Source organism: Polyodon spathula, chromosome 7 (genome assembly GCF_017654505.1).
Source record: "Polyodon spathula isolate WHYD16114869_AA chromosome 7, ASM1765450v1, whole genome shotgun sequence".
NCBI classification, from domain to species: Eukaryota; Metazoa; Chordata; class Actinopteri; order Acipenseriformes; family Polyodontidae; genus Polyodon; species Polyodon spathula.
In genome coordinates, this window is record NC_054540.1 from 33,297,098 (window position 1) to 33,324,327 (window position 27,230).

The following is a 27,230-nucleotide window of genomic DNA, read 5'->3' on the forward strand; positions in this document are numbered from 1 at the left end:
TTATGTTGGAACACATATTGTTATTATTATTATTATTATTATTATTATTATTATTATTATTATTATTAACAACAACACTATTATTATTATTATTATTATTATTATTATTATTATTATTATTATTATTATTATTATTATTAAATAATAAAATTACTTTGGCATCCATTTTAAATCCAGTTTGAATACAACATATACAGTCGCATTTCAATTAACCAAGTCAAATTATGGTAAACTTGTACTTTTATTTATTTATTCATCTTTTTACTGGTATTTGTTCCAAGTTATCAATGAACTAACTGTACTGATCACTGCTTGAAGGTATGTTCCTGCTGCACTTCCTACGCGGCTCGGTGTTCCAATTCAAAAGGTCGCATGATGGACACTGAAAACACATGGGCCATTGGAAGAGCAGTGACTTGTTACTGAACTGACTTCCGAGACTAAAAGAACTCCAACTCCCAGAAGCACCGCACTTTGGCTTTCCTCCTCCGTATAGTACACTGCTTTTCGCATGGTTTTCTTTGTGGGACACACATGTGCCTTGTGCTTTAAAGGGTTAATGTGACCTCTTGAAGTGTAAAGGTGCCGGAACTTGCAATGAAATATCTTAAAAAGGGGCAATAAGAGCTTTGCTGTGAATCAAATACCATTAAAAAAACCAAGTTCACCATAACATGTGCATCTTTCATAGGAAAATGTGATGCATATGAAAGGACAATGATAGATTTTAAGAATGATGATGCACTTTAAGGGGATGTATAAATTCAATGTCACTTGGAATTACAGCCCACTACAGGCATATTACAGTTACAAGTTGTAAAACTGTTTGGACTTTCTTGTGGAAAGCGTTTCAGTTCAAGAATATTAATCCTTTCAAGTCATCCCATAAACTAATCCTATTTTGCACAATCAGACACCTTTTACACACCCATTACAGGCAAAACTGAGCATCATTCTTCACAAATGACATCAAGAACAAGACTTTCCATAACACACCTACAACTGCTTTCAATGTGAAAGCCTAGTAAAAACAACATGCACAACAATTGAATATGTACTGCCTGAAATCAGAAAAGAAGACCCTTATATCATCATGAAACAGGATGGGTGGGTTTGCTGTACCCCAGTCAACGACAGGACTGCTTTGTAAATAGATGTCTTGGTGACAGTCCTGCAGAAATATATAAATGAGGTAAGCATGCTGTTATTATCTCAGCTCTGGTGCTCTTCACACCTACCATACAAGGCCTTTGCACTGCTCTTAGAGGAGGCTGTGTCCTTTCCAGAGAGCTCAGGAGACTGGGAACCAACTCCACTGCAAGACAAAGGGCAAAGACATGGATTCAGTTCCCTCTTTATGACAGCTGTTATTAGGGGGGTGATGATACTCGCAATTGTATTTAAAACTAGAAAATGAATGAGTGCGAACAGCAGATCAGCTTCCAGAACTAGCGGGCTACTATTTTGTATAGATGCCCGCCGGAATGTTGAAGTGCTTAACTGTCAATTAAACTTTAAATCAATCCTGACCCTGTCCGAGTCGAGGGTGCTATGCAAAGAAAGACTATTGTCTCCAAAGTGTCCTATAGCTGTTAGGTGACATGTGTTTTGATATTTCTCTTTACAAACGAATTTAACAAGCAATCTATCAAGCAAGTGCAGCAGGACGTCAAATAGTATACATTTATTACTGATGCAGAAAGACTGGGGTGGGTCATTTATACTTCATTTTAACCCCCCAAAAATAATAGTGGAGCCTGCCAGAATTGAGTGTACCTTCTGGTTCCTGAAAGTTTGACAAATTTTGTTACAATGCATTACATGAAAAATAAAACCATGTAGTGCTTTCCCTATATTTCCACTTTTCCTTCTCTTTCAATAACATTTCAATATTGTGAATTGTGTTTCTTTATGTTTTTTTCACTGCCTGCTTCTCCACAGACATAGATCTTTTCATGTGTTTCACATTTAAATAAAATCTTTGAGAAGTATGCCATTTTGCTCTTGTTGTGTATTATTTGTTCAGTATGTACTCACTTGGTCACCAGCCCCCCGACAGGGTAATTTGAAGAAACGTATCCATTCATGGTGACCGTCACTTACAATCCTAATCTGAAGACAGAGAGAAGTATAGGTAAGTGGTACACATGAATACAAAACCATTTTAATAGTCAGTAACACACAGCCCCCTCCATAGCTGTAAATACAAAACCAGTGCAGGCACACAGTGTGCAGCTTTTGCATGCATGTGGCTCCCTTTAGTCAAGCTGAGTGTGTATTTCATTCTCACGCACTCTTTGCTGTATCAGACTGTCATACAAACTGCAGGAGAAAAAGTGCACTCTCAACACTTAGAAACAGACAGTACATTATCATTAAATCTAAATTAAATTATTTTTTTTTTTTTAAAAACTGAAAAAAAGCTGATAATGTGCTTAATCTGTTTCTATAGAACCTGTTGTGGTTTACATGTTTCGAATGCTTCGTCATTGACATTCTGAATGTGAGATCTACACTCTCAGCAACATTGTAAGTTTAGTTGCTGCTGATAGGTTCAAATGGGGGCGTAACTTATAATATTGATTGTAGCCAGTTTGGTGAAGTTTCGTGCTAAATTAAGACATACAGAGAGATTATACATAACATATGCATTTGGAGAACCATTATTAAAAAGCAAAGCAAAAAAATAATGTACACTAACCATAGAAATTAACTTGAAACAACTGAAAACTTGCATGTGTTAATAGTATAATATACACAGGCATGAGGCTCTGAAGAGGGCATCAGGGTGGTTAATCGATCAATGAATGCTTAATTGAAGCAAGGAGTGTCAATAATTGATTAATTGACTGGCTGACTGACGATACATTTGATCTGTTAAGATTATCTGCCTATATAAAAACATCTAAAAAAGGGACCACAAAATCTGAGTGAATCGTTTGGAACATGTATAGGTTTGTAACTTTTAAAAGTGCGAAAAATTCTTAATTTGTTCCTGTATTTATTTCATATATTTTTTTAAATGGTGCGTATTAGTGCTTTAACTGCAGCTCTCTGTCTCCGAGTCTCATTCCTGTCAGTAACAGCTTGGGCTGTGACTGCTTACCTCTAAACCAGGGGTGCCCAATCCTGTTCCTGGAGGGCCGGTGTCCTCCTGGATTTTGTTCCAACTGTCCCCTAAATTACTTAACTGGACCAATCAAGCACTTATTAGAAGCTTAATTGGCCCAATTAAGCAATTTAGTGTTCAGTTGGAACAAAAACCAGGAGGGACACCGGCTCTCCAGGACCAGGACTGGGCACCCCTGCTCTAAACAGACCCATCGTGAACGCAGCTTAATTTCAGAAATTTAAGGCCTCATAACAACATAAGAAAGTTTACAAATGAGAGGAAGCCATTCGAGCCATCTTGCTCGTTTGGTTGTTAGTAGCTTATTGATCCCAGAATCTCATCAAGCAGCTTCTTGAAGGATCCCAGGGTGTCAGCTTCAACAACATTACTGGGAAGTTGATTCCAGACCCTCACAATTCTCCGTGTAAAAAAGTGCCTCCTATTTTCTGTTCTGAATGCCCCTTTGCCTAATCTCCATTTGTGACCCCTGGTCCTTGTTTCTTTTTTCAGGTCAAAAAAGTCCCTTGGGTCGACATTATCAATACCTTTTAGAATACTGAATGCTTGAATCAGGTTGCCGCATAGTCTTCTTTGTTCAAGACTGAACAGATTAAATTCTTTTAGCCTGTCTGCATATGACATGCCTTTTAAGCCCGGAATAATTCTGGTCGCTCTTCTCTGCACTCTTTCTAGAGCAGCAATATCTTTTTTATAGCGAGGTGACCAGAACTGAACACAATATTCAAGATGAGGTCTTACTAATGCATTGTACAGTTTTAAGATTACTTCCCTTGATTTAAATTCAACACTTTTCACAATGTATCCGAGCATCTTGTTAGCCTTTTTTATAGCTTCCCCACATTGTCTAGATGAAGACACTTCTGAGTCAACAAAAACTCCTAGGTCTTTTTCATAGATTCCTTCTCCAATTTCAGTATCTCCCATATGATATTTATAATGTACATTTTTATTTCCTGTGTGCAGTACCTTACACTTTTCTCTATTAAATGTCATTTGCCATGTGTCTGCCCAGTTTTGAATCTTGTCTAGATCATTTTGAATGACCTTTGCTGCTGCAACAGTGTTTGCCACTAATCCTATTTTTGTGTCGTCTGAAAATTTAACAAGTTTGCTTACTATACCAGAATCTAAATCATTAATGTAGATTAGGAATAGCAGAGGACCTAATACTGACCCCTGTGGTACACCACTGGTTACCACACTCCATTCTGAGGTTTTTCCTCTAATCAGTACTTTTGTTTTCTACATGTTAACCACTCCCTAATCCATGTACATGTTTCCTTGAATCCCAACTGCGTTCAGTTTGAGAATTAATCTTTTGTGCGGGACTTTGTCAAAAGCTTTCTGGAAATCTAAATAAACCATGTCATATGCTTTGCAATTATCCATTAAAAAAAAATCAAGCAAGTTAGTTAGACACGATCTCCCTTTCCTAAAACCATGTTGACTGTCTCCCAGTACCCTGTTACCATATAGGTAATTTTCCATTTTGGATCTTATTATAGTTTCCATAAGTTTGCATATAATAGAAGTCAGGCTTACTGGTCTGTAGTTTCCCTTTTTGTGGATCGGTATTAAGTTTGTAATTTTCCAGTCTGTCGGTACCACCCCTGTGTCAAGAGACTGCTGCATGATCTTGGTTAGCGGTTTGTAAATGACTTCTTTCATTTCTTTGAGTACTATTGGGAGGATCTCATCCGGCCCAGGGGATTTGTTTATTTTAAGAGCTCCTAGTCCCGTTAATACTTCTGCCTCAGTTATGCTAAAGTTATTTAAAACTGGATAGGAACTGGATGACATGTGGGGCATGTTGTTCGTATCTTCCTTTGTAAAAACTGTGAAAAGTAATCATTTAATATATTTGCTATTTTTTTTAATTCATCTACGATTTTGCCATTTGTATCTCTTAAACATTTAACCTCCTCTTTGAATGTTCTCTTGCTCTTGTAATATTGGAAAAACATTTTGGAATTGGTTTTAGACCCCTTTAGCAATGTTCATTTCTATTTCTCTCTTGGCCTTTCTAACTTCCTTTTTGACTTGCGTTTGCAGTTCCGTGTAGTCTTTCTGTGTTCTTTCTTTTTGGTCCTTTTTTAATGGTCTGTAAAGTGCCTTTTTTCGCTGAATATTTTTTTTAATTGATCAATTAAACCATTTTGGCAATTTAGTTTTACATTTAGATTTGTCGACTTTAGGGATGTAATTGTTATGTAAATGTAATACATTTTTGAAGAACAACCATCCTTTTTCAGTGGGTGTTTTCTCTATTTTACTCCAATCTACTTCTGTTAGTCTCTGTTTCATACCTTCATAGTTTGCTTTTCTAAAATTGTAAACCTTAGCTTTAGTCTTTACTTTTGGGGTTTTAAAAAACACTTCAAATGAGACCATGTTGTGGTCTGAGTTTGCCAGTGGTTCTCTGACCTCTGTTTTAGTTACTCTGTCTTCGTTATTTGAAAAGACTAAATCAAGGCATGCCTCCCCTCTAGTCGGTGCCTTGACAAATTGTGTTAGGAAGCAGTCATTTGTCATTTCCACCATTTCTATTTCATCCTTTGTGCTACCCACCGGGTTTTCCCATTTTATATGGGGGAAGTTGAAATCCCCCATTAGTATGGCTTCTCCTTTGCTACATACATGTCTAATGTCATTGTACAACAGATTATTTTGCTCACCGTCTGAATCTGGCAGTCTATAGCATGCTCCTATTATTATGCCCTTTGAATTTTTGTCCGTTAAAGTACTAGTATGACCATTAAATAAATAAAAACCCTGCTTTTCCCATGCAGAGCCAGGGGAGGGCGGGAGGGGGAGCGTGGGTATACTTTATATATTTAGTTCTCAGTATCTGTGCTTTCTGTGTCCTGGCCAGTCCTCTCCCTTCAGTTCTGCACTGACATGCCGGGGCAGGGAAGTCATGAGAAACAATATCTGCTGCTGGGTATGTACTGTACTGTACTGTCTGTTCAGAACTTCACAAGCCAAACACACTGCCTCTGGCAAAACAGCTACAGCTCGTTCTCATCAAGAGAATGGGACAAAGAAACACTTTAAGGAAAGAGTATGGCCAGAGTTTCTTTTGCAATCCTCTTGGCAAAATCTGGAAGACACAGCCCGTGAGTCACCTCAATACAGTGAGGAATCCCTGAGGAATTGCTACAATAAAAAGGCTTTTAAAGGCTGCTTAAGATGACAAAATAAACTTCTTCAGGGGATATTATTCACTGTACCGCTCTTGTAGAAGTTGCTACAGCAAGCTGGGTTCTGTATTGTTAATTTGTAACCCACGATGCACAATACATTTAATTTAAAAAACGCCAAGAGGGAAATCTGAGAATTTACAGGAGGAAGCCAAACTCAATGATCAGTATGGATATTATTTATTATTAAGCATTTTTTAATAATGTTGTTTTTATTAGTAGCAGTATTATTATTGAGGTGCTTGTATGACATACTGTGCTTTTAAACTGGATAGTGACAACCTGAAATGGTGAAGGAAACAAGAAACAAAACTCCTGGTTGATGTCTCTGCTGTTTGTTTGTTGTTGTATATATTGCGATACATTTTTGTTTACTGATTTTTGGAAGCCTGCTAACATTTCAATAGCAGAGTCACCCATTCAGACTGCTGTATCACCAGAACGATCTGTTACCTGCTGCTTCATCAGCCCCTTTCACACTGGCATGCGCTACCCGGGTCAGCTACACGACTTCACACTGCTTTTGAAAAGCAGGGTTAACCTGGGTGGCAGACGCAAGTGCACAATGCACATATCAATGCCCCAGAAGCATATTTTCAACAAAAATATGGCTAAACAGAAATGTTTCTTTGCGGAAGTGAAACCTTCTCGCAGGCATGGCTGTTTGTTAATTAGCACGCTTACGAACACCCATCATGCATTTTGTATCGCTTGACCCGGGTCAAAGCGTATTGACCCACATTTCGAGGTGGGTCGGTGTCACTCCGGGTACAACCCAGGTACGTGGTCCCACACTACGTGAGATTGTAAGCCAGGTAGGAGCATCAGTGTGAAAGGGGCTATAGACTGCGAAAGGGATTGAACTTAAAGAAATAGGAGCACGCTGAAAAAAAGCATGTGCAGCAATGTTCTGTATTCACAGAGTGCTAAAGGCTCAAACAAAAGTTCCAAATTAAATCATCAAAACCCCAAGCACTCACCAAATGTCAGCTATCAAGCCTGTATCATTATTATTAAAAAAAAAAAAATTATAAAAACTGTAGAAGAGAATTCATGCTAATGCAGACGTGTTGCGGCCACTGGCCTTCGACATTTCCAGGGATTGAACTGAAGATGACACTGGACACACCCTCCAGCATTGCAAACTTGGTTTATAAAGCCAAAAGCTTCCTAAAGGAAAAAAATAAAAATAGATATTCTAATTTTAAAAACCCATAAGGAGTGATTTCTAGAGTCATTAATGTTGCTGTAACATATGTAAAGTGGAATGGGCCTGACACAGCCATCCACAGAGAAAAAACACATGACCTTCAACCTTGTTAGAGACAAAAACCTTGACTCAGTTACAGCTGGTCTCCACTTCCCAGAATCACTCAGTGGAAAGTGCAGTAAAACTCCCTTTTAACTAAAGACAGAGGCTATTTTTAACAGTGGCGGCCCGAAACGCCACCATACCTTAACTTCATTATCCCTACTGGGGTTTTCTCACCAGTAGTGAGCTAGCCCTTAAGGTTTACCACAGTACATTTGTATGCTACTTTTGCAGTGGTCCCTTTATAATGCTCTAGTCGGGAGCCACAGTTACGAGACTGAGCTACTGGTCTTCCTCCTCCAAACAAGAACGAAACTGCTTCTGTAATTAATGACAGTATGGAGGAATGGGAGCCGCGACAAGGCAGCCTTATAACCGATTCCGTTGTATAAAGGCTGCCTTAATAAGAGTATGCACTCAGTATAGTTTACCATGGTGCCATGTTTTTTAATACGCTTTACCGTTCCTCTCTGGGATTTACAATGCTGATCTATGCTTTACCATGCTTTCATTATTATTAATTAGTCATTTAGCAGACGCTTTTACCCAAAGCAACTTGGAGACTAGGAAGGGTGAACTAAGCACCAACAACTGCTGCAGAGTCACTTACAATAAGACCTCGGTTTTACGTGGTTTTAAGGCGGTTAAGTGACTTTTCTTTAACCATTGGACCACTTTTATAAAAAACGAGCCATGTACTCCTACATGCAATACAAAAAGGCAATGAAATGGAGGTCACATTATATCAGGGTTATGAAAAGCAGTGCACTGTGGGCAATCTGCTGCATGCTGTGAAAACACAAAAGCAGTAACTGTGCATCTAGTCAAAGCGAAGGCCTGACAGGTTGCTCAGGTTATTTCTTTATTTTAAACACTCAGTCATAAGAGACACAGCAGTACTAAAAACAAACATACAGATAAATGCAACAGGTTTTGTAAAGTGGTAAAGAAACGCGAGTCGTTTTTAAACGCTCTTTATACAAAATTGGTCTCTTTGTTCAAACAGCTATAATTCAGAACAAGTACTGTAGCCCAAGAGACTGACTACAACAGCACCATTCAGGGATGGAAAGAAGACTCCGATTGCATAGCCGTTTCACTCTCTCCAAGTTTTACAAGCTTTATTAGTCATAGTGTGTATAGGTAACAAGCTCAGGTGTGTCTTATTGAACCAGGAATGGGTCCAGCTGCTATGGAATTCCCTTGATATCATAACTAGAACTGGGAGGTTTTGTGAAGCAAAACAAGGCTTCCTAGGAGCCAGTGGGGAATGTCACATCATACTGGAAATGTTTTTATGCACAAAGAAATTGAACTTTACAGAGAGAATCATAAAATACAGCTTGTAGAGTGTCTGAAAGCGACTGTCTGCATCAATGACATGGTCAGAAATTAAAAACGTGGCACTGAAATGGTTTACTGGACACTGATTCTCTCAATGGAACCTAACTGATAGAATCATAGAATGCGGCTGTGTGCCTACCATAAAGTCCCATGTCAATGAAGCAGTGGGAGGTTTCATTTTGACTGGACAACCGTGATAATGGAACTTTAAGCAAATCAAAGGTCCGTGCATCAAACATTTATACTACAGCAAAATAAAAATTCATTAAAAAATGTGTAATATAGTACCTTTAAAAGTAAAGTCGTATTAGTAGTCACCTTCCAGAAACAATTAATTATACATTCATAATTAACACAAGTCGCAAGTTACAGGCTTGGCTTTATATTTCTATTTTACTTTGAATCTGATAAGAGATTTGATTAGCTGTACAAAAAATAGCTAAGAAGGGGTTTTCCAGCGGTAGCTGATGCTGACATTAGAATGTTCCTGTCAGCGCCCAAAAAATTAAAGAAAGTCTTCGGGTCCCACTCCCAACCACATCAATTGACACACACTGTGTGCATGCGCACAGCTGTTCTGCAGCCCTGCCCTTGCCTGTCTTGTTAATTTAAATAGATCTTTATTATCGCTGTCCCCTTACCTTCTTATGACGTTTGCCATCAATGTGAGCGGTGTGAACAATACTCAAATATCTTTGAACACTGGGAAAGTGAATATAAATTACCCTTTACTTTGCTACCTCTGTATTAAACACTCAGCATTTTAAAACATTGAACACTCAGCTAAACTCTACAATGAAACACCCCTTGCAGGAGTCCTTTGCCACAGTGTGGCTCCGTCTGCTTTCACTCTCCAAGTGGGAGCACACAGATCCACCTTCCTGTTTCCCCCGCTTTCTCCCAGGGCAGGCTGCCCCCTGCCCGTTTGCTGTAGGAAATCTGTCTTGCAGAGCTGTAGCCTGTGCGAATTGCACAGCTCTCCTTAAAGAAACTCTCTTCAGCGCACTCCCACTCCGCACTCTGACATAACAAACCCAGCCTGCCCCACCTCTCTCACAATCTAGATAATCTAATTTGCCAGCAACGTGGGTCAGACTTAATCTGCCAACAAGTGGTGTGCTTAAATAGCTCCCAGGGAAGCAGGAGGGAACCTGAACGCACTCTAGGAGTCCATGACTTTGTAATAGGATACAGAGCTCTGGCACTTCCAGGTGAATAGCTGGCTAATAGCCTATAGCTCGCTCAGGCTTGAAATCCACTGTTAACAACATGCACTGGCCACTTTATTAGGAGAATCACCTCAATCTCCTGCACCACTATAATTTTGATTTATAAAGTGTAAATCACATAAGAGAAGAGATCAACCAAAGACCTTTAGAGATTTGTCAACATACACATTGTCCTAAAGTTAAAAAACAGCACCACTACTTTGTGTTGAACAGTGATCACACATCATTTTGTAGAGTTTAAGCAGACAGAACCATTCAGCTCAAACACATAAGATGACATCTTTAACAGCAGATGCCCTACAAACCACATATTAACTTATAACAGCCCACATGGTCTAAGTGGAGAATATATATGAGAAGCTGAGCTGTCATCTGACAGGTCGTTGTTTAAACACTGGTAAAATGCGTTGGTAATGGTTATGATATTTGGTGCACTGGTGTCTGTGACTCCATCAGTATGACTGTCTTCAAGGTATGGCAAACATTCAAACAACAACTGTGCACCCCCCACTGCTGATACTGTGCAATGACACATACAGGAACCTTGAGGATTCTATGCCGTGTTCCAGCTGTAATTCAACGAAGTGCTGACAAGGTGTTTAAATGCTGTGGAGATACAATCTGATAAATTAACATCAAAAGAGCAATGGAAAAAATAACTACCTTATTTGCAAATATCACAAAGCACCTTCTTGTCTGAAGCACACGCGCAGCTGTTGGCATTGTGATAAGGGATCAGAAAGTTACTTGCCAGTTATGCAATTAGCATGAAAACAAATCCACTTTGGCAGCAGTTAATATATGTAACTAAGGATTTAAAGCCAATTTTCATACTATTTGCTTCAGTGCCACTTTCCCAGCGGGGGACTCTAATACCTGTGGACCAACATAGGTGAGGGGGAGGGGGCTGCTCCAGAGAAGTTATTACAGGGATGGCAATAAGACTCCCATCACACAGCAGTTCGAGCCATTCCTGGTTTGACTATGAGTTTAATAAGACGCACCTAAGGTTGTTACCTATACACACTGTGGCTAATCAAGCTCATATTAAAACCTGGAATGGGTGAAACTGCTATGCAATAGGAGTCCCATTTCCATCCCTGTCCGTTTGGAGCATTGTGTACCAGATTGTGCTGCGACACCATTCCAACAACTGCAGTTTTTTTTTTTTTTTTTTTTTTTTTTTTTTTTTTTTTTTTAAGTTGACATCTGAGAGGTGTGCAATAAGAGTCTTGTTTCCATCCCTGTGATAACCTAACATTGAAGCTTCTCTGAAGCAGCCCCCTCTCTCTCCCCCATGTTGTTCTGCAGGTATTAGAGCCCCGCGCGCTCTCTGTGCTGGACCCTGTCACATAGAAGAGCGTACCAACATGAAGCAGGGGGGCTGCTCGCTCCATCGTGTTGTGAACTTACTGTAAATACAAACTGAGAGCCATCAGAAATCATGAAAAAGTACAGATAGACAGAGGGGACAGGGAGCCATAACCCCATGTTCAGACAATCACAATTGGACACACAGATATATATATATATAGCAGATTATTTCTCGTTTTATAAGTTTAGACATTGTAAAGAGGTGTCATCTTGTGCAATTAGTGCCTGGCTGCTCAAATTGTGCAAAAGTATCTCTCTTACAAAGACACCCCACACAAGGCATACTAGATAACCAATCACTAAACAACTGGAACTGTTACTTAATATAAAAAAAGTGTTTATTAAATTATAATTACTATAATTGTGCCATATGTCCTATGCACGGGGTGACATCTATACACAAGATAAAGATGTACTGGAATTGAGAAATTCAGTAATTGGTTGATTTAATGTTCATACAGGACTTAGGGTCATTCTTTTAAGTAGTTCAGTCTATTCTTGAACCACAGCAGCAGCCCCAGTCTGAACCCCGCTGCTGGAGTTGAATCCCATGCTCTCCGTTTGGCTGAAGAAGCAATGAGCTGGCAGAGCACACACATCATCACCTGAATTGGAAATGCTTTTTAAAATATCCACAAGCAAGCATGACTTGTGGCTGTTCCTGTGTGACTGTAGCAATGAAAGGACTGCATTGATAAAACTCAGCACTCAAAGAAACCTTTCAGGAGGGGAGATGAAAGGTTACTGAAAGCACTCCATACGCAGTACACACTCTACAGAAGGATCAGGAAGCTTTACAAGTGTTTATCCAAAGATGTTGGCAGATGAAGCACATCCAGGGTTTGGGCACTGAAACTCGGACGTCTGTAGGTCAGTGTTCTCCCCTCCATCACCACGGCACCCACTAAGCAGCCACACACACTGAGCACAAACTACAGCTGTTAGCAAACAGGAATCGTGCAACGATTGAGGCAGATCGTGACTGGAGAGCAATGAATGTTATCACCATTCAAAGAGAAGGCTTTTAAAGAGTGATTATGATTGTTTGGCTCTATTCCGGGAAGTAATAAAAGCATTTGGAAGTTATACATCTACTGCAGCATAAATACCTCTACACAATAATAGCTTTTTGATAGCATTAAATGCTGATGCATTATGAATAAATCTTTCTTCACAGGAGTAGATTTCGACAAGTATAACCCTGCTGCTGTATACTGTATCAGTATCAGAAATTAGAGCTTCAAGATCTGCACCCACTGCATGTACAACACGACAAACGGAGAGATAGGTTCCTCTACACGGATGGAAATAACACCCACTGCATAGCGGTTTGATCCATTCCTGGTTTTACTAGGAGTCTAATAAGAGGCACCTGAACTTGTTACCTATCCACCAGGGCTAATCAAGCTTGGACTAAATAGGTGAAAATGCTGTGGAGCAGGTATCTTATTTCCACTCCTGCTCCATGTACCCCCAGATTCTGAAATTGTTGTGCTAAAGAATATCCTAAGAGTGACAATTGGATTATTGGTTCTTAATCTGTATTAAAAGGTAGAAGTTTTAAGAAACTAAAACTAACCAGAAAAAAGAAACCAAGTCAAGCAGACACATGTTTTGGCTTGTGCCTTCCTCTTTGTAACTGTATGTGGTGGTAGTACAGGGTCAGTTAGGAAGGGGTGGTCCCTCCCTACAGGAGCTAGACAGCACCCATCACTGTGATCAGTCTTTCAATAGTGGGTGAGGCCAGTAGGAGCACTGAACAGTATACAGGTAGTGTGAAAGATGGGGAGGGATAGTGAGGGTTTTACAAAGGAATGAAAAGTGGAATGGAAGGAAAGGGGAGAGGGTTCGAGCAAAAAAGAAATTAGATTAGAGTAGCACGTTGGGGGTTTTCAACTCCATTTTAAAAATCTAATTTCCAAGTCCAATTCCCATTCCCTTTCAATTCCAACATGTCATTGGTCAAAATTGCAATTGGCAGTGTTAAAACAAGCATCTCACCTTGGCAACAAATTACTTCAATTGAACCCACTGTTTTTTTTTAATCAATTAAATCAAATGAAAGCAATTGAACAACCAAAACAATTATCAATTCCTTTGAATGAGGAATTGGGAATAGATTTTAAAAATTAATTGGAATTGAAAAACAGGACTTGACACAGACTCTGCAGGGTAGGTCATATGGTAAGGTGGCGTGTTCACCAGATATATTGAGCATTATAACACAGAAACATGCAGAAGGAGATAAACATCAGATTTAATGTGCGTGTTTTCACTATAAAGCGCCTACTTATCTGTCTGGCTTGAAAACACTTGAGAAATCCTACATTCTGACTGGTGGTCAAAAGCCTTCAGAAGACAGGGACACAACAAACTAATAGGTTTTTGGCATTGAGCTGAACGAAAGATTGATCATTTTAACTGTGCCAAAGGTAGGTGTGTTACTAAGGGCAGACACTCCTGTTAAATTCCACTGCACTTTGGAAACGATTGCGTTCATATTTCTTTTCTGTCGTGTCAAAATATTAAATGTGAAAAGCAGAATATTCTTGCAGTGCAAGTCAAGAGAGACAAACTATTACAACAGGGTTCTGATTTGTCATAAAGACATTTTAATGTTCCTATTCATTAAAAATCTAAAACTTAAGTTAAAAAGTTCTTTCCATGCCTTAATTAAAAATAATAAATCAGGTTTAGGTTACCTTGACCAACACTCACATAAACAAGACTCCTCGACTGCAAAGATTAATCTGATTTTAGCCTTTATTAGGCTAACCAATCAGATGCCAGCAAAAGGGTGTTCTTGAGAACATCTTTGCCATGTTTCATCACAAATGGGCGAGTGGTTCTCAAGATAGAGCCAAAAATGTAACTGACATATAATTGTACGTCCATAACAAACTGCACCACTCAAACAGGCTACAGCCCTGTACAGTGCTTTAGTTGCTGATGTGCATCAGTAACTTCAGCATTTATAAGGTCAAACTACTATAAATCAAATAGATCGGCCTTTCGGAGAGAAGCTTAGTTGTCTGTGTGACTCTGAACCAAAACGTTAAAGCAGAATGCAACAGTGAAGCACACTTATCTATCCGGTGTAATCCACTGCTTATCTTAAACACAAAACAAAGCATTCTGCAAATAAAATGTCATCTGTCGAGGATTCAGAGGAAGGCATGCGTTCACTCATCTTCTCTGGATAATTAAGTAATTGGTACTAAACTATAATCTCATTCTCCTGAATTATATTTGCTTTTCTTTATATAAAATATATTATTTACTACTAGACTACATTTGATACTGTTGCCATTCTTTATTAAAGAATCTTGAATATGACCGTACACAGAAAGATGGCAGAAAGATATACTGTATATCTGTTAAACCAAGTACAGGTACATTTATAAACACTTAAAAAAAAAAAAAAAAGTCCTTACAGCCAACATTTTTATTTGGTGACTGAAAAAAATATTGTTTCAGAATATATTATTATATTTGGGAAAAGTTCAAAGTTCAAGTTCATACCAGTGGTGTGGGTGTCATTGTTTCTTCCCAGGATTCCAAGTTGCTTCAAATAACAAGGCTGCCAATTGGCTGACATCACATGTTCTAATCTCTTAATGGAACTCCTGCAAGGCTGCTGATTGGCTGACAGCTTTTTCAAGGTTTCTAATCCCATAATGGGCTTCTAATCCCATAATGGTCTATTGTTCTTAGATTCCGAGATGGAATTACAGCGTTCAACCATATCAGTCATTTGATATTTTATATACAGTAACACAGACAATAAAAGAGAGACTTTTATATTTGACCAAACTGAGTATTATTTCTTTTTTTTTTTTTAATGTGTGAGATTTGTGGTCAGTCAAATGCAAAAAAAATAAAAATAAAAATTGCTATAGTAACCACTGCCCCAGTACTGGAAGAGATGAAAACAAACCATTAACAAACCAAATCCCAACTTCTGAACCAAATCCCCTTTACTTGACTATTGCGTAATTTATACACGCACCCCACAAACAAATTTCCAGAGGCCAATTGTTATATTGGTCGTAACTACACCCTAGAACTACATATTACATTACATATTGTAATTGTATGTTGTCCTTCTTCAAAATGAGTCATGCTTTTCATTTGGTATCCCTGTGCAATTGATAAAGACAAGTTTGAAGTCATGGGCTCAGCTGTTTTACACAGTATTTAGCTGACCCACCCAGCTCTCTTCAATGCCATGTGTGTGTGGTTATTATTACTGCAGACCATTCCATTCAATTGACAAGTCTGTCAGGCTCAAATCAATTGCATCAACAGAAACAGACAGAATTAGAGACAAACTGTTCTGGTAGATTCACTGTTCACAACAATGGAAAAGAACCATTCAAAAACTCTCCCAAGCCTAGCAATGCAGCTGGAATGTGGTTTCAAAAGAGCACAAGATTGACATCTGTCTGTTTCTTAACTATTCAGTCAGTGGTGCATATCAGATACAAAACTGTCTTGCATGCAGATAGAGCTGACGTCATAACTCCCAGACACCGATACTCTCAAGAACTTGTGCTACATTGTGACTAGCCATGCTTGTTCAAGTAGCGATTGTCATCCAAGAGAGAGACTTTTGTGGTCTTAAAATTCAGTGTGTATACACACAGAACCGACAAATTTTGGAAACAAAATTTAGAGAATGACTGGGGCTGGTGATTTTACTGCCCATTTTTCCCTCACTCAGACCCTTTTACTTACTAAATATCTTATATGAATATAGAAGAATCGCCTCTTCAGCAATTAGTAAAGTTATCCAGCAACAAACTCCCCAGTTTTACTGCTTACCAAGAAAAAGTACAATTTGCAGTACCACTATACTTGCAGAATTTTAAAGAGAAGCTAATGATCTACTCAGAGATGCCAAGGTATTTAGTAAATCAGGGGTCTGAGTGAGGACAAACATATTTCAGCCAATCTTATTAAAAAAGATCACCAAAATAAACCTTTTTTAAATAAGCTGTGCTGAAATAATGTCCTTAGCTTGTTGCGTCACAATTGGATTAGCAGATATATAGATATATATATGGAAGTGTAACAGAGACAGACAAACTAACTCCAGACAGAACCCCCAGAGTTCAATACACTAAATAACTTCCAGCGAAATCAAGACCTTAGAAATGTGTCATTACTACTGGGGAAAAAGGGTGTGCGAGAGAGAACTGCTGTACTGTACTACAAGGGTGTTAAAAATCGATTTAAGACCATCAATAACTGACAACACAGATAACAGATCATTTGTATACTCCTCTCTTTGGAAGTGTCTGTGGCTGTGCTTCCTGGCGCTGCGTGTGTGCGTGTTTTAGTATCGGAAGGGTTTGGTGATTAAACCATACAGAATAATCCCTCACCGCTTCCACTGACTCTACAGCAGCAGATTGGGTGTCACTTGTTAAGTTTAATTTTTGCCTCTGGGCCTTACAGTACATCTCAAGCAGTGTTCTGTTGGACAATTGTCCCATACAGTGCTAAATAAGAAAAACAGACATTACTGGCAAATACATTTCCTGTACAAGTCCAGTGATCCAAAGTTTGTTCATCTCCAATCAACAGTACCGCCTCCACCAGAATTGGATTTGTCCCTTACTCTACCTGTAGCCAGCTGGACACAGTCTGCTGTGAGCACAGTTCTGCTGCTTCAATCCTGTCCATTTACAGCAGTACGTTTTTAAAGGGTTTGGGTCACGTCCTGGTTGATATGCATTACATTCCCTTCGGTTACGATTTTTCAATGTAATGTTTGGAAATTTTAAAACTGTTTGTGTGAACTCAGTGGAGTTTGTGAAGTTGCTCTGCCACAACATACAGGCATTACAAAATAGATCTACAGACAGGAAACATGGTAGAATTATACACACAGTGACTGAAGGGGATATTTTACTATTTCTAAGACTGTGGCAGGGCAGAGGAAAAGCCCTACACATAAACAGAGGGGCAGGGCAAAGCCCTGCATGTAAATAAATGTTTTGTTTATTAAAGCATGGGTGATTGTTATTGTAAGATTTGAAATGTATTGGTGTATTATTTTTTAAAAGAATGTATTGTTTGGGAACTAGGGCTATTGTTAGCATTGGTTTGAATGTATTTTGTGTTGATTTAAAAATTCAATGTTTTCCTTGTTATTGTTTGGCAGCATTGATGGGGAAGCCCCATCCACACACAACTCGTGCTGAAGGTGGCCATCTCTGGAGTTAATTCATTGATGGTTAATTCGGAGATGGTCACCAAGATAAAAGCCTGCAGCTCTACTTGTTCAAAGTGGGTGTTGCCTGCACTTCACCACAAAGATGCACTACAAGGGAGAGTGCAGTCCAGAGGGGAAAGGAAGGGGCACCTCTCCAAAGCAGAATGGAGAGGTATCAGAGATGGCTGAGGGACCCCAGTGCCCCCCTGTGGCTAAGGACAGAGGGGAGACATCTGCTGGGAGACAGCACCCCGGATATCCTCATGGATTTCATCAGGCTGAAACCAGAAGTCCAACAAAAGGCAATCACCAGAGGATATCCAGGGATGATGGGGGCCTTGGAGTGGATGATCCAGATTGTGGACCGAGTCTGAGGAGGGGGAGAAAGAAGACATGGACGGACCTGGTGTGGGCCCGAGCTGCCAACACCTGAGTGGGAGGCACCCGAACGTCCTGCACCCAAGTGGGAGGAGCCTGATGGCAGAGCTTCCACTGCCCAAGAAGGGGAAGCCCACAGGTCCAGGGCCAAAGCAACCAGCAGAGGGTGATTCTTCCTCTTATTTTATTTTTTTTACAGGGCCCCTATTCATTATAATAGCATTCCTCTGCTTGGCCTGCAATAAAAGCTGAATGTGATTAATTGATTCAGTGTTGAACATTGCAGGGGGAAACATTATTATTATTATTTATATTTTTTTAAAGGCAGTCTAAGTCCCTGACCAGTCAATACTGATATCCCCTAGATACACCGAAATCTGTACTTAATATATTTTGCGTAATTGACAGCTACAGTCAAGATCTTTGAATGAAGAATCAAATTCAAACTAGAAACAGTCTGCATATAGCTAAAGGGTTGATTGATTGAAACACTGGTAAAGTACAGCTGGTAAAATCAGTATCTAAAGCCTGGCCGCACAGAAATGTCCTTCCAGAGATTCCGCCAACAGATCCACACAACTTCAATAAAAGGACACAGCACAGGAGTCGTGAATTTGAGGCACGCTGCTGTGTACAAGCCCCAGAGACACTGCTCTGTTCAAAAAGGTCGTTTCAATGCTCCCTTACCTTTAGAGTTCCAGCTTCCGAGATATTCACAGACTTCCTAGCCTTGTGGTTCGACAGTCTCTCTTCATGTTTACACTTCAGCAGTCCTGCGCTGAACTGTGAGCAGCAGCCAGGCTTTCGGTTATTTCACAAGAGTTTGTTAATAATCAAACCAAGAGGGTTTTTTTTTTTTTCCCCTTTTCACATTGCAGAGCGAATCATATTACACCTTCCATGCGATCAAGTGGGTGTTGGAAGCTGTGTCTTGAAAATTAACCACTACCAGCCACACATAGTTCTCCACTGCCATTTCTCTTTGAAATCCCAGAAGTTTTGCAAACCATTTAAGTTTCAATCACATTCACTGCTTACAGCAGCAAACCGTGATCATCAAATGAGCCATTGACTATCACTTTAAAACTTGTAGAACCCGAGATATTATGTTTGCAGTGGCAAGTGTGTCAGTGAAGAAGGGCGACGTGTAAAACAAAAAAAACATGTTTTAACAGGTATTTTTTCAAGGATTTAATGTAAATGGCGTATTTCCCAGATTTAACAAAAAAAGGTCAGAATACATAAATGTTAAAAACACTCTTAAAAGTCGGAGTGTAAGCGCAGCTCTGCAGCATACAATGCCAAATCAAACGCGTCAATAGGCATGGACTTGCACGTTAAAGAGCTGTGCACACGGGCATGAGCTTGTGAATCAGAAATGATTAAAACTAGTGATTTAAATGGAGTAATGCACAATGCAAGCATAACGAGTGCCGCGAATGAAGTGAGCAAATATAGAAATACATTTGTTTTATTTGTATTTTGCTATGCGCACACACAAAAGGATGTATGATCCCTGCACAACAATGGCAATAGGCATATTTTTCTGTCACACCCAAAAAGATGTTTTCGGACTTATTAGCTATGACATTGACAAGGATCTCAGGAGATTAACGTTGGGAATATGAAGCCACTTTTTCAGGTACAGTGTCTTGAAACCTGGTTCCAGGAGACCTAGTTTGATTGAGGCAACCTTTCTGTATCAAGACCCAAGTCTCCCTAGTTGTGCCATGCTGTGGCCTGAAACCAAGTTCCAAGTCACAAGGTGGCTTTGTGTTCCCTCAGCTTTAGAGGCTGAAAATAAATCTCAACAGCTACAGCAGTAAATATAGTACCAACACAAACTATAGAATGAAGAAATGAATTACATAGCAGACTAGGGACGTGGATTGTATTGCTCATTTTTCCTCACGCTCCTTACTTACTAAAGACTCTGGTATTCCTGAATAGATAATCGTCTCCTCTTTAAACATATGCAAAGTATTTTAATGTGCAAGACCTCTCACAAGTAGAATGGTACCCTGAAATGTTCTCCTTTTTCTAGGAAAGCAGTAATACTGTGAATGAGCAATTTGTTTCCGGATAACTTCACTCAAACTATTTGCTCACTAAATACCTTTGTCTCCTCTTTAAAAATAGTTCTCCGGATATTAACGAGCAATCTGTCTCCTAGGTTCAGTGGTATCTTAAATGTGATTGATTTATTAACAGTGCTGAATGACTGTGTGAAGCATTGTAATGAATCAACACACTGCTGTCCCTAGGGCATCCTTATAGCCTATTAGTTAGTTTGCTGTAACCTGTCTCAGGTTTCTGAAGTTAGGCAGGAAGGTACTGCCTTGCAGTTAGGCGATTTCTTAGTGTGTTTCTTCTGCTCAACGAGATGCAGTTTTCAGTATCGGGAGTCTCTACTGGCTGTTTCTTTGATTTTGCGCAGACAGGACATCAATGTGAGATAGTGTTCAGCATATCAACACGATAGTGTTTCTGGCTAGCCTAGCACTCTGTACAGACAACACAGCATGGAATATTGAACAGCTTATACCGATTCAAGAGGAGCCCAGGGAGTCCACAAGGAGATTCTTCGTATTAGACTTGTGAAAAACATGCTGCATTTTCTTAAATAAATTAAAGAAATCTGTACTTATTGAGGTTCTTTAAAAGGCAATATCGTTATGTGTTTGTGTATTGTCTCCTCGTTAGAATAATTCAATGATTAAATAAATGCATCGTGTAGTATAAAGGAGTTCTGGAACATTGTGAAAAGTGGATCAGGAGACACTAGTGACAGAAGTCTCAAACATATAAATATGATATCGTCTTTAGCATTCTGTTATACTCAGGAGATGCCCATCGTTAGCAAATAACACATTTCCTTCAATACAGTAAATTACTCTGCAACAGAGGCAGGCTGCACTATCATTATTTTTCAAACCTCCTTCAAATAACAAATGGGAAACAGTCCACACAAACTAAAAGCACCTGTAGAACTGGCATGTTCTCAACCTTGTCTCAAAGCAGTATTTTCTTATAATATTTGTTTTAAATAATGTTAAATGATATAGGGGGCAGTGTGCAGTACCTTTAGCGCTTTCCAGGTGATAAAGCACAGTGCACCTAAAACATTGCTTTAAGTGCAGTTCAGAAACCAGGACCAGAAGACACAGTTGGAAATGAAGTGGAGACATTTCTTCACACAGAGAGTGGTGAGGGTATGTAATGAGCTGCCTAGTCATGTTATTGAGGCAGAATCACTGGGATCCTTTAAGACCCAATTTGACAAAGTTCTGAGATCAATCAGCTCCTAGGAACCAGACAAGCTTAGATGGGCAGAATGGCCTCCTCTTATTTGGAAATGTTCTTATGTTCTTATAATATTGTTTTATTATTATCGCTGTGTATGTGTGCAACACTTCAATTTTTTCATACAGTGGACATGGATCACGGTTCTACTTTTCATGCCGTAGCTTCAGTGTTATTTGCAATGCTTTGAATCTTTGTCCAGCTGAGCTTCACAACACTATAGCGCAGCATTCTGCTCCATGCCGGCCCACCCCTCTGTTTTCTATCAACCAACTAACACACCAGTCAGTGAATACATTACAGACAGCAAGCAAGGACCCTTCATTCACAGTGGCAGCTCAATTGAAAATTCCGAGAGTCCTTCCTACAGGTCAGGGATGCAGAAATAAAGTCAGCTCTTGAGATGACCTAATGCTTGCCCAGAGGGCTAGTTTAGAACCAGTGAAGCAGTACTACAGGGACATGTTACTGCCGCAGGAAAAAAGACACAGAGGCTGTCTGTCTACAGTTCAGGGGTGAAGCTGCTTACTGAAATATAAATGAAACATTGCAGCCCTGCAGGCTGACATATGAATGATTTATGAGGCCTGGGAGGTCTTAATGGGGTTTCTTCTCTGTCCCACTGGGAACAGAAGCCAGTCTGGGATGGATTTGTTTGCTTCTCAGCCTGTACTTGTCTACACTGCTGTGTTTCTCTTGCTCTCTTCCTCTCTTTGTGTTTCAGTGTGGGGTTGTGGGGACCAAAGCTGCCAAAGCTAAATGATAAACCTCAAAATAAAACTATCAAGAGAGACCTTCCCGGGGGGTGGGGGGAGTGGGAGCGGGGGTGAATTGGACTTGATTCTCCAACAGGGATGGAAATAAGACTGCCACTGCGAAGCGATCTGATCCACTCCTGGTTTTACTAGGAGTTTAATGAGACACACCTGAGCTTGTTACCTATACACTGGGGCTAATCAAGTCTGATTTCCATCCCTGATCAAAGCTTTCTCATTTCTGAGCTCAGCCTGCCAACTTGATCACAGTTGAGTTTGCTACAGTATTGTAAAGTATTAGCTTTATTTACTTGTTTCAATTTGGGTTTGAGAATTAACAGAGGCCAAAGGGGAGCTTTTTTATTTTTATTTTTTTAACTAGGACCTTGTAGAGGCTACTGTAACCTGGAGCAAACACTATATTTTATTTTACGTTTACAAACATGTAATTAGCAGTGAACAATCTTTCACATTAAGTGCCTGGGGCTGGTTGCCTAAACCATTGTATTAAGTTAAAGTACAACACTTAAGGACATGTTTTTCCTTAATGGGTTAGACTAGCAATGCCAATACCATAAAGTGCCACTGTCCTCGTTTGAGAACAAGTTACTTTAATTTTTTGGAGTATTTTTTACTGGCATCTACCTCTTTAATTAAAGCTACATTATATTGTTATGACAGCTTACTGTAATTGTGTTACCCTGCAAAAGTATATAAAACTCAATAAACTCATAACTCTATAAACTCAAAGAACACTTAAATGGGAAAACTAAGTGTGGTAATGTAACATGGTGTTTTATGCAATTGCCTTAAAAAAAAAAAAAAAAAACTTTCTGTAGCATCAGTAATGTTGAATAACTCTCTTATTACTGTTTGATTGCACTTTAGTCAGTTTTTAGGCAAACTATTTTTAGGTGGTGTTCTAACTTGCAACTTATTTTACTTGATGTACTGGTAAACATCAAATAGTTACTGCTGGCTTTTATTACAAATGTTGTTGCTTGGAAACTGGGCGGTTCCCCTTGATGTCTTAGTCCTCGACTGAAACAAATAAAACTGTACACAGAGTTCTGTCCTGCTCCTTTTTTCTCCAAGATACAAATGGAAAATAAAAACCCATATGCAGTTCTGCAACCAAGTGCTCTATTCTTATCTGCTAAATAGACAAAAGGTGGTTATTCTGGGTAGACACAAACACGGATTGGGATCTGTGTTTAAGCTTGACAATCATCATATACTGTACTGCCTTTGAGGTATCCAGTATTCAACCACAGGCTGGGAATTGTCAACTGAAACCTGCCATGTCCCTCCCAGCTACACCCTATCTTAGCAAGGGAGCCCAGGCTTCTCTCTCCAATCCAAAGGAAAAAATCAGCACCACAACTTCAAGTTAACACAGAACGGTATCTTAAGAGATTTTTCTTTCGAGTTAGCTAAGGCCACAAAGAAAGGTTAATACTTTCAGCAAGCATATTGGCAAAGATGATAATTGTGTGTCACTAGAAAGAATCAAAACCTCCCTCTGTTGCAGAATGGAGGAATCATCTGAAGGAAGTGATACGATTAGAAACAGGAGGGTATGGTAGCAGTGACAAAACTATTGTTTCTACTTGTATGAACAGGAATAAAAGAGTGGCCAAAAGACTTAACTCAGCTTTAACTCTTTACCAACACTGCATTCAAGTCTAGGAAAACGATTAACAACAACGCAGAAAAAAAAAAAAAAAAAAAACTGTGCTTACTTTCTGGTATTGGGTCCCAGGAAGGTGCCACAAAAAAAAACAAAAAAACAATCAAGACAAAAATCAACACAATCTACAAAACGTTTGAGCCCACGTTAAAAACAAGCAGCCTCTTGCCTAATCTTTGCGGATGGTGTGTTCCAGTGTCTTGTAACCCCAGTTTGCCGTGGTCTCACTGAAAGCTTACACTATTTCATTTCCTCTCAACTCCATTGCTCAGTCTCTTGCATTGTTGTGTGAGAAGCAGCTCACCGCCTTCCTCCCGTGTGGGAATAAAGAGGATTTATTATCCTGGCTATTTACATCCCTCACAGGTCTTTGTTGTAATCTCTACAAGGCAGAGTCAGCTAACACAGAGCAAGTCAGTGCCCTGCTATAGAATCCACATCTACAGGACAGGATCAACTTGTAAGCTTACCTGGGACACCAGAGTGTAACCATTAACCCATCCCCCTGCAACAATCTGAGTCAATGTAGAAAATACCAAGTGTATTCCATGTGGTATTTCTTCCTATTGTACTTCCTTTAACTGGTAGCACAGTGTTGCAGAGGGGACATGTTAATGGTTACACTCTGGTGTACCAGCTGTACTTACTACCCTACAGTAGCATGGTCTGACAATGGTTAACCACATGGTGGCCAAGTTAATGAGCTCACCATGTGTAAAGGAAATGGTATGTATTGGTTTAAGGAGGGGTAGAACAATTGACTTTAATAATGTAAGTAGACAAAAGTCTGAGGTACTTTGTTACTCTTTATGATCTTCAAACCTCTGTTAGATAAACTAATGGGGACAAGGTGAGTTTGTAAAATTGATTTTATCAACTAATGTAATTATTGCTGTAATTGTTAACCCACTAAGGTACAAAGGACATATGTGTCCCACAAATAAAATTATGGTAACGTTCTTATTTTTGTAATTAGGTGTACGAAACAAGGTTTAAAAAATTTACTGACAGCTTGGATTTTTTCATCCAAATTATCAGTTTCCTCCTTGTGACTCCTGAGTCGCTCTCAAATGTATATTAAGAAGAAACAGTTTGAGCAAGCGCTCAATTCTTTGTGTCCCTGAAGGGGTTAATCTGACATCCCCAATGAAGAAACCACTAGAACTAATTCCAATACACTCCTAAGCTTGTTATCTACACATTGTGGCTAAGCAAGCTTATCTTAAAACCTGGAATGTGTGAAACTGCTGTGTAATAGGAGTCTTATCTACATCCCTGAGCAAATACATTTATAGTGCCTTGAAAAAGTATTCAACCCCCATCCCTTTTTTCACATTAAAAGTCTCACGGCCTGGGATTTTGATGCATTAGACTGGGAATTTTTATTTGTGAGTCACAGATTCTTCTTCACATTTTATTAAACAATAAAATAATAAAAATTAAAAAACTGAAATGTCATAATTTTTTTAAGTGTTCAACCCCCTGTTCAATACTTGGTTGAACCACCTCTGGCAGCCATTACAGCCAGTAGTCTCTATTAACTTTGCACACCGTGATGGAGCAATATTTGCCCATTCCTCCTCTCAAAATTGCTCAAGCTGTGTAAATTTAGTTGGGGAATGGTGATGGACAGCAATTTTGAGGTCTTGACACAGATTTTCAATGGGATTAAGGTCTGGGTCACTCAAGGACGTTTATTTTCTTCATTTTTAAGCCACTCCAGTGTTGCTCTGGCAGTGTGCTTTGGATCATTGTCCTGTTGAAAGACAAACTTCTTCCGCAGTTTGAGTTTTCTGGCAGAGTGGCGCAGGTTTTTATCCAGGATTTCTCTGTATTGTGTGCCATTCATCCTCCCATCAATCCTGACAATACTGCCAGTCACTGCTGCTGAAAAGCATCCCCATAACATGATGCTACCACTGCCACACTTTACGGTAGGGATGGTGTTACCTGGCTGGTGTGCAGTGTTTGATTTGCGCCACACATATCGTTTTGCGTTCAGGCCAAAAAGTTCCACTTTAGTTTCATCAGAGCACAGGACATTCTGCCACTAACTGCAGTATCTTCTAGGTGATGTTTTGCAAACTCCTTGCGGGCAAGGATATGTTTTTTTTTCAGACAGGGCTTCTTCCTTGCCACTCTCCCATAAAGGCCCTTTTTGTGGAATGTCTTGGAGATTGTTGACACATAAATATCATCGTCCATCACAGCCACTGACTGCTGAAACTCAGAGTCACAGTTGGCCTCACAGTAGCTTCCCTAAGAAGTGCGCTTCTTGTCCGGCAACTAAGTTTAGAGGGGCAGCCTGATCTAGGCAGTATGGTGGTAGTTTCGTATTTTTCCCACTTCTGTACGATGGACTGCACTGAGCTCCGTGGGATGTTCAATGCCTTTGAAATGGTTTTGTACCCTTCCCTAGATTTGTGCTTCTCTATAATCACATTCCTGATTTGCTTAGAATGCTCTTTTGTCTTGATTCTTTCTTTTGAAAGTCTCTACCATACTGTGGGACCATACAGACAGAGCTGTATTTACCCTCACAGATTAATTTAAAGCAGGTGATCCACTAATTTCTTACATAGGTGGAGTCCATCAACAAATTGTGTCTTGTTGAGGTAATATATTGAACCTGAGCGAATTTAGGCTTGCAATTACAATGGGTATGAATATTTTTTTAATCTGATAATTTCCGTTTTTCATTTTTAGTAAATTGTTGAAAGCTTTTGGAATTTTTCTTTTGATTTAACATGGTGCTCAAGGCTTTGTAGATCAGTGGAAAAAAATCCTGATTTAATCTATTTGAAATTCTGAATCTGACTCTTAAATGTGAAAAAAGGGATGGGGGCTGAATATTTTTTCAAGGCACTGGATGCTGTCTGTTAACATAGTGATACTGATACAGGTTCATTCCACCAGCTTTACACAGACACTCAGACCGTTGTCAGCAGTAACAGTGACTAGAAGTAGATTTACTTTACATCCTGTCCCTCAATATCACCGTAGAAAGCAGTGACATGAATAATTCACTGGTTTTCACGTGCCGGTAGATACATACTGTAACGCTTGATTTAATTTACTAGCAGTGCCAATACAGCACGACTGCGCTCTCACACACACAAATACAAACAGACACACCTGCACAAATACAGTGCTATGGGGTCATTCGTCGGCTGTGTGCTCATGTTCCCAAAGCCCATTAAAACATGTTTGCATGCCTGGGTGATGGGATCTAGGCAGGGTTTATGACTGCACAGCTATAAAAGGGAGGACACATAATATGGATTACAGCCCG

General features: G+C 39.5%; 1 protein-coding gene across 7 annotated transcripts in view; it reads right to left on the reverse strand.

Annotated features, from left to right (window-relative positions):
* The window catches only part of LOC121318556 (epidermal growth factor receptor kinase substrate 8-like), a 97,961-nt gene that overhangs the window by 46,723 nt on the left and 24,008 nt on the right, over positions 1-27,230 (reverse strand). For 5 of the 7 annotated variants that reach the window (XM_041255347.1, XM_041255352.1, XM_041255345.1 and 2 more), the window contains 2 exons: positions 2,038-2,112; positions 1,239-1,315 (listed from right to left, as the gene is read on the reverse strand). In XM_041255347.1, the coding sequence (XP_041111281.1) occupies positions 1,239-1,315; positions 2,038-2,087 (127 nt within the window). In that variant the 5' untranslated portion in view covers positions 2,088-2,112. Of the gene's footprint in view, positions 1-1,238; positions 1,316-2,037; positions 2,113-9,630; positions 10,034-18,877; positions 18,958-27,230 lie in introns of those variants that run through there. The other 2 variants (XM_041255349.1, XM_041255350.1) reach the window with 2 other exon arrangements.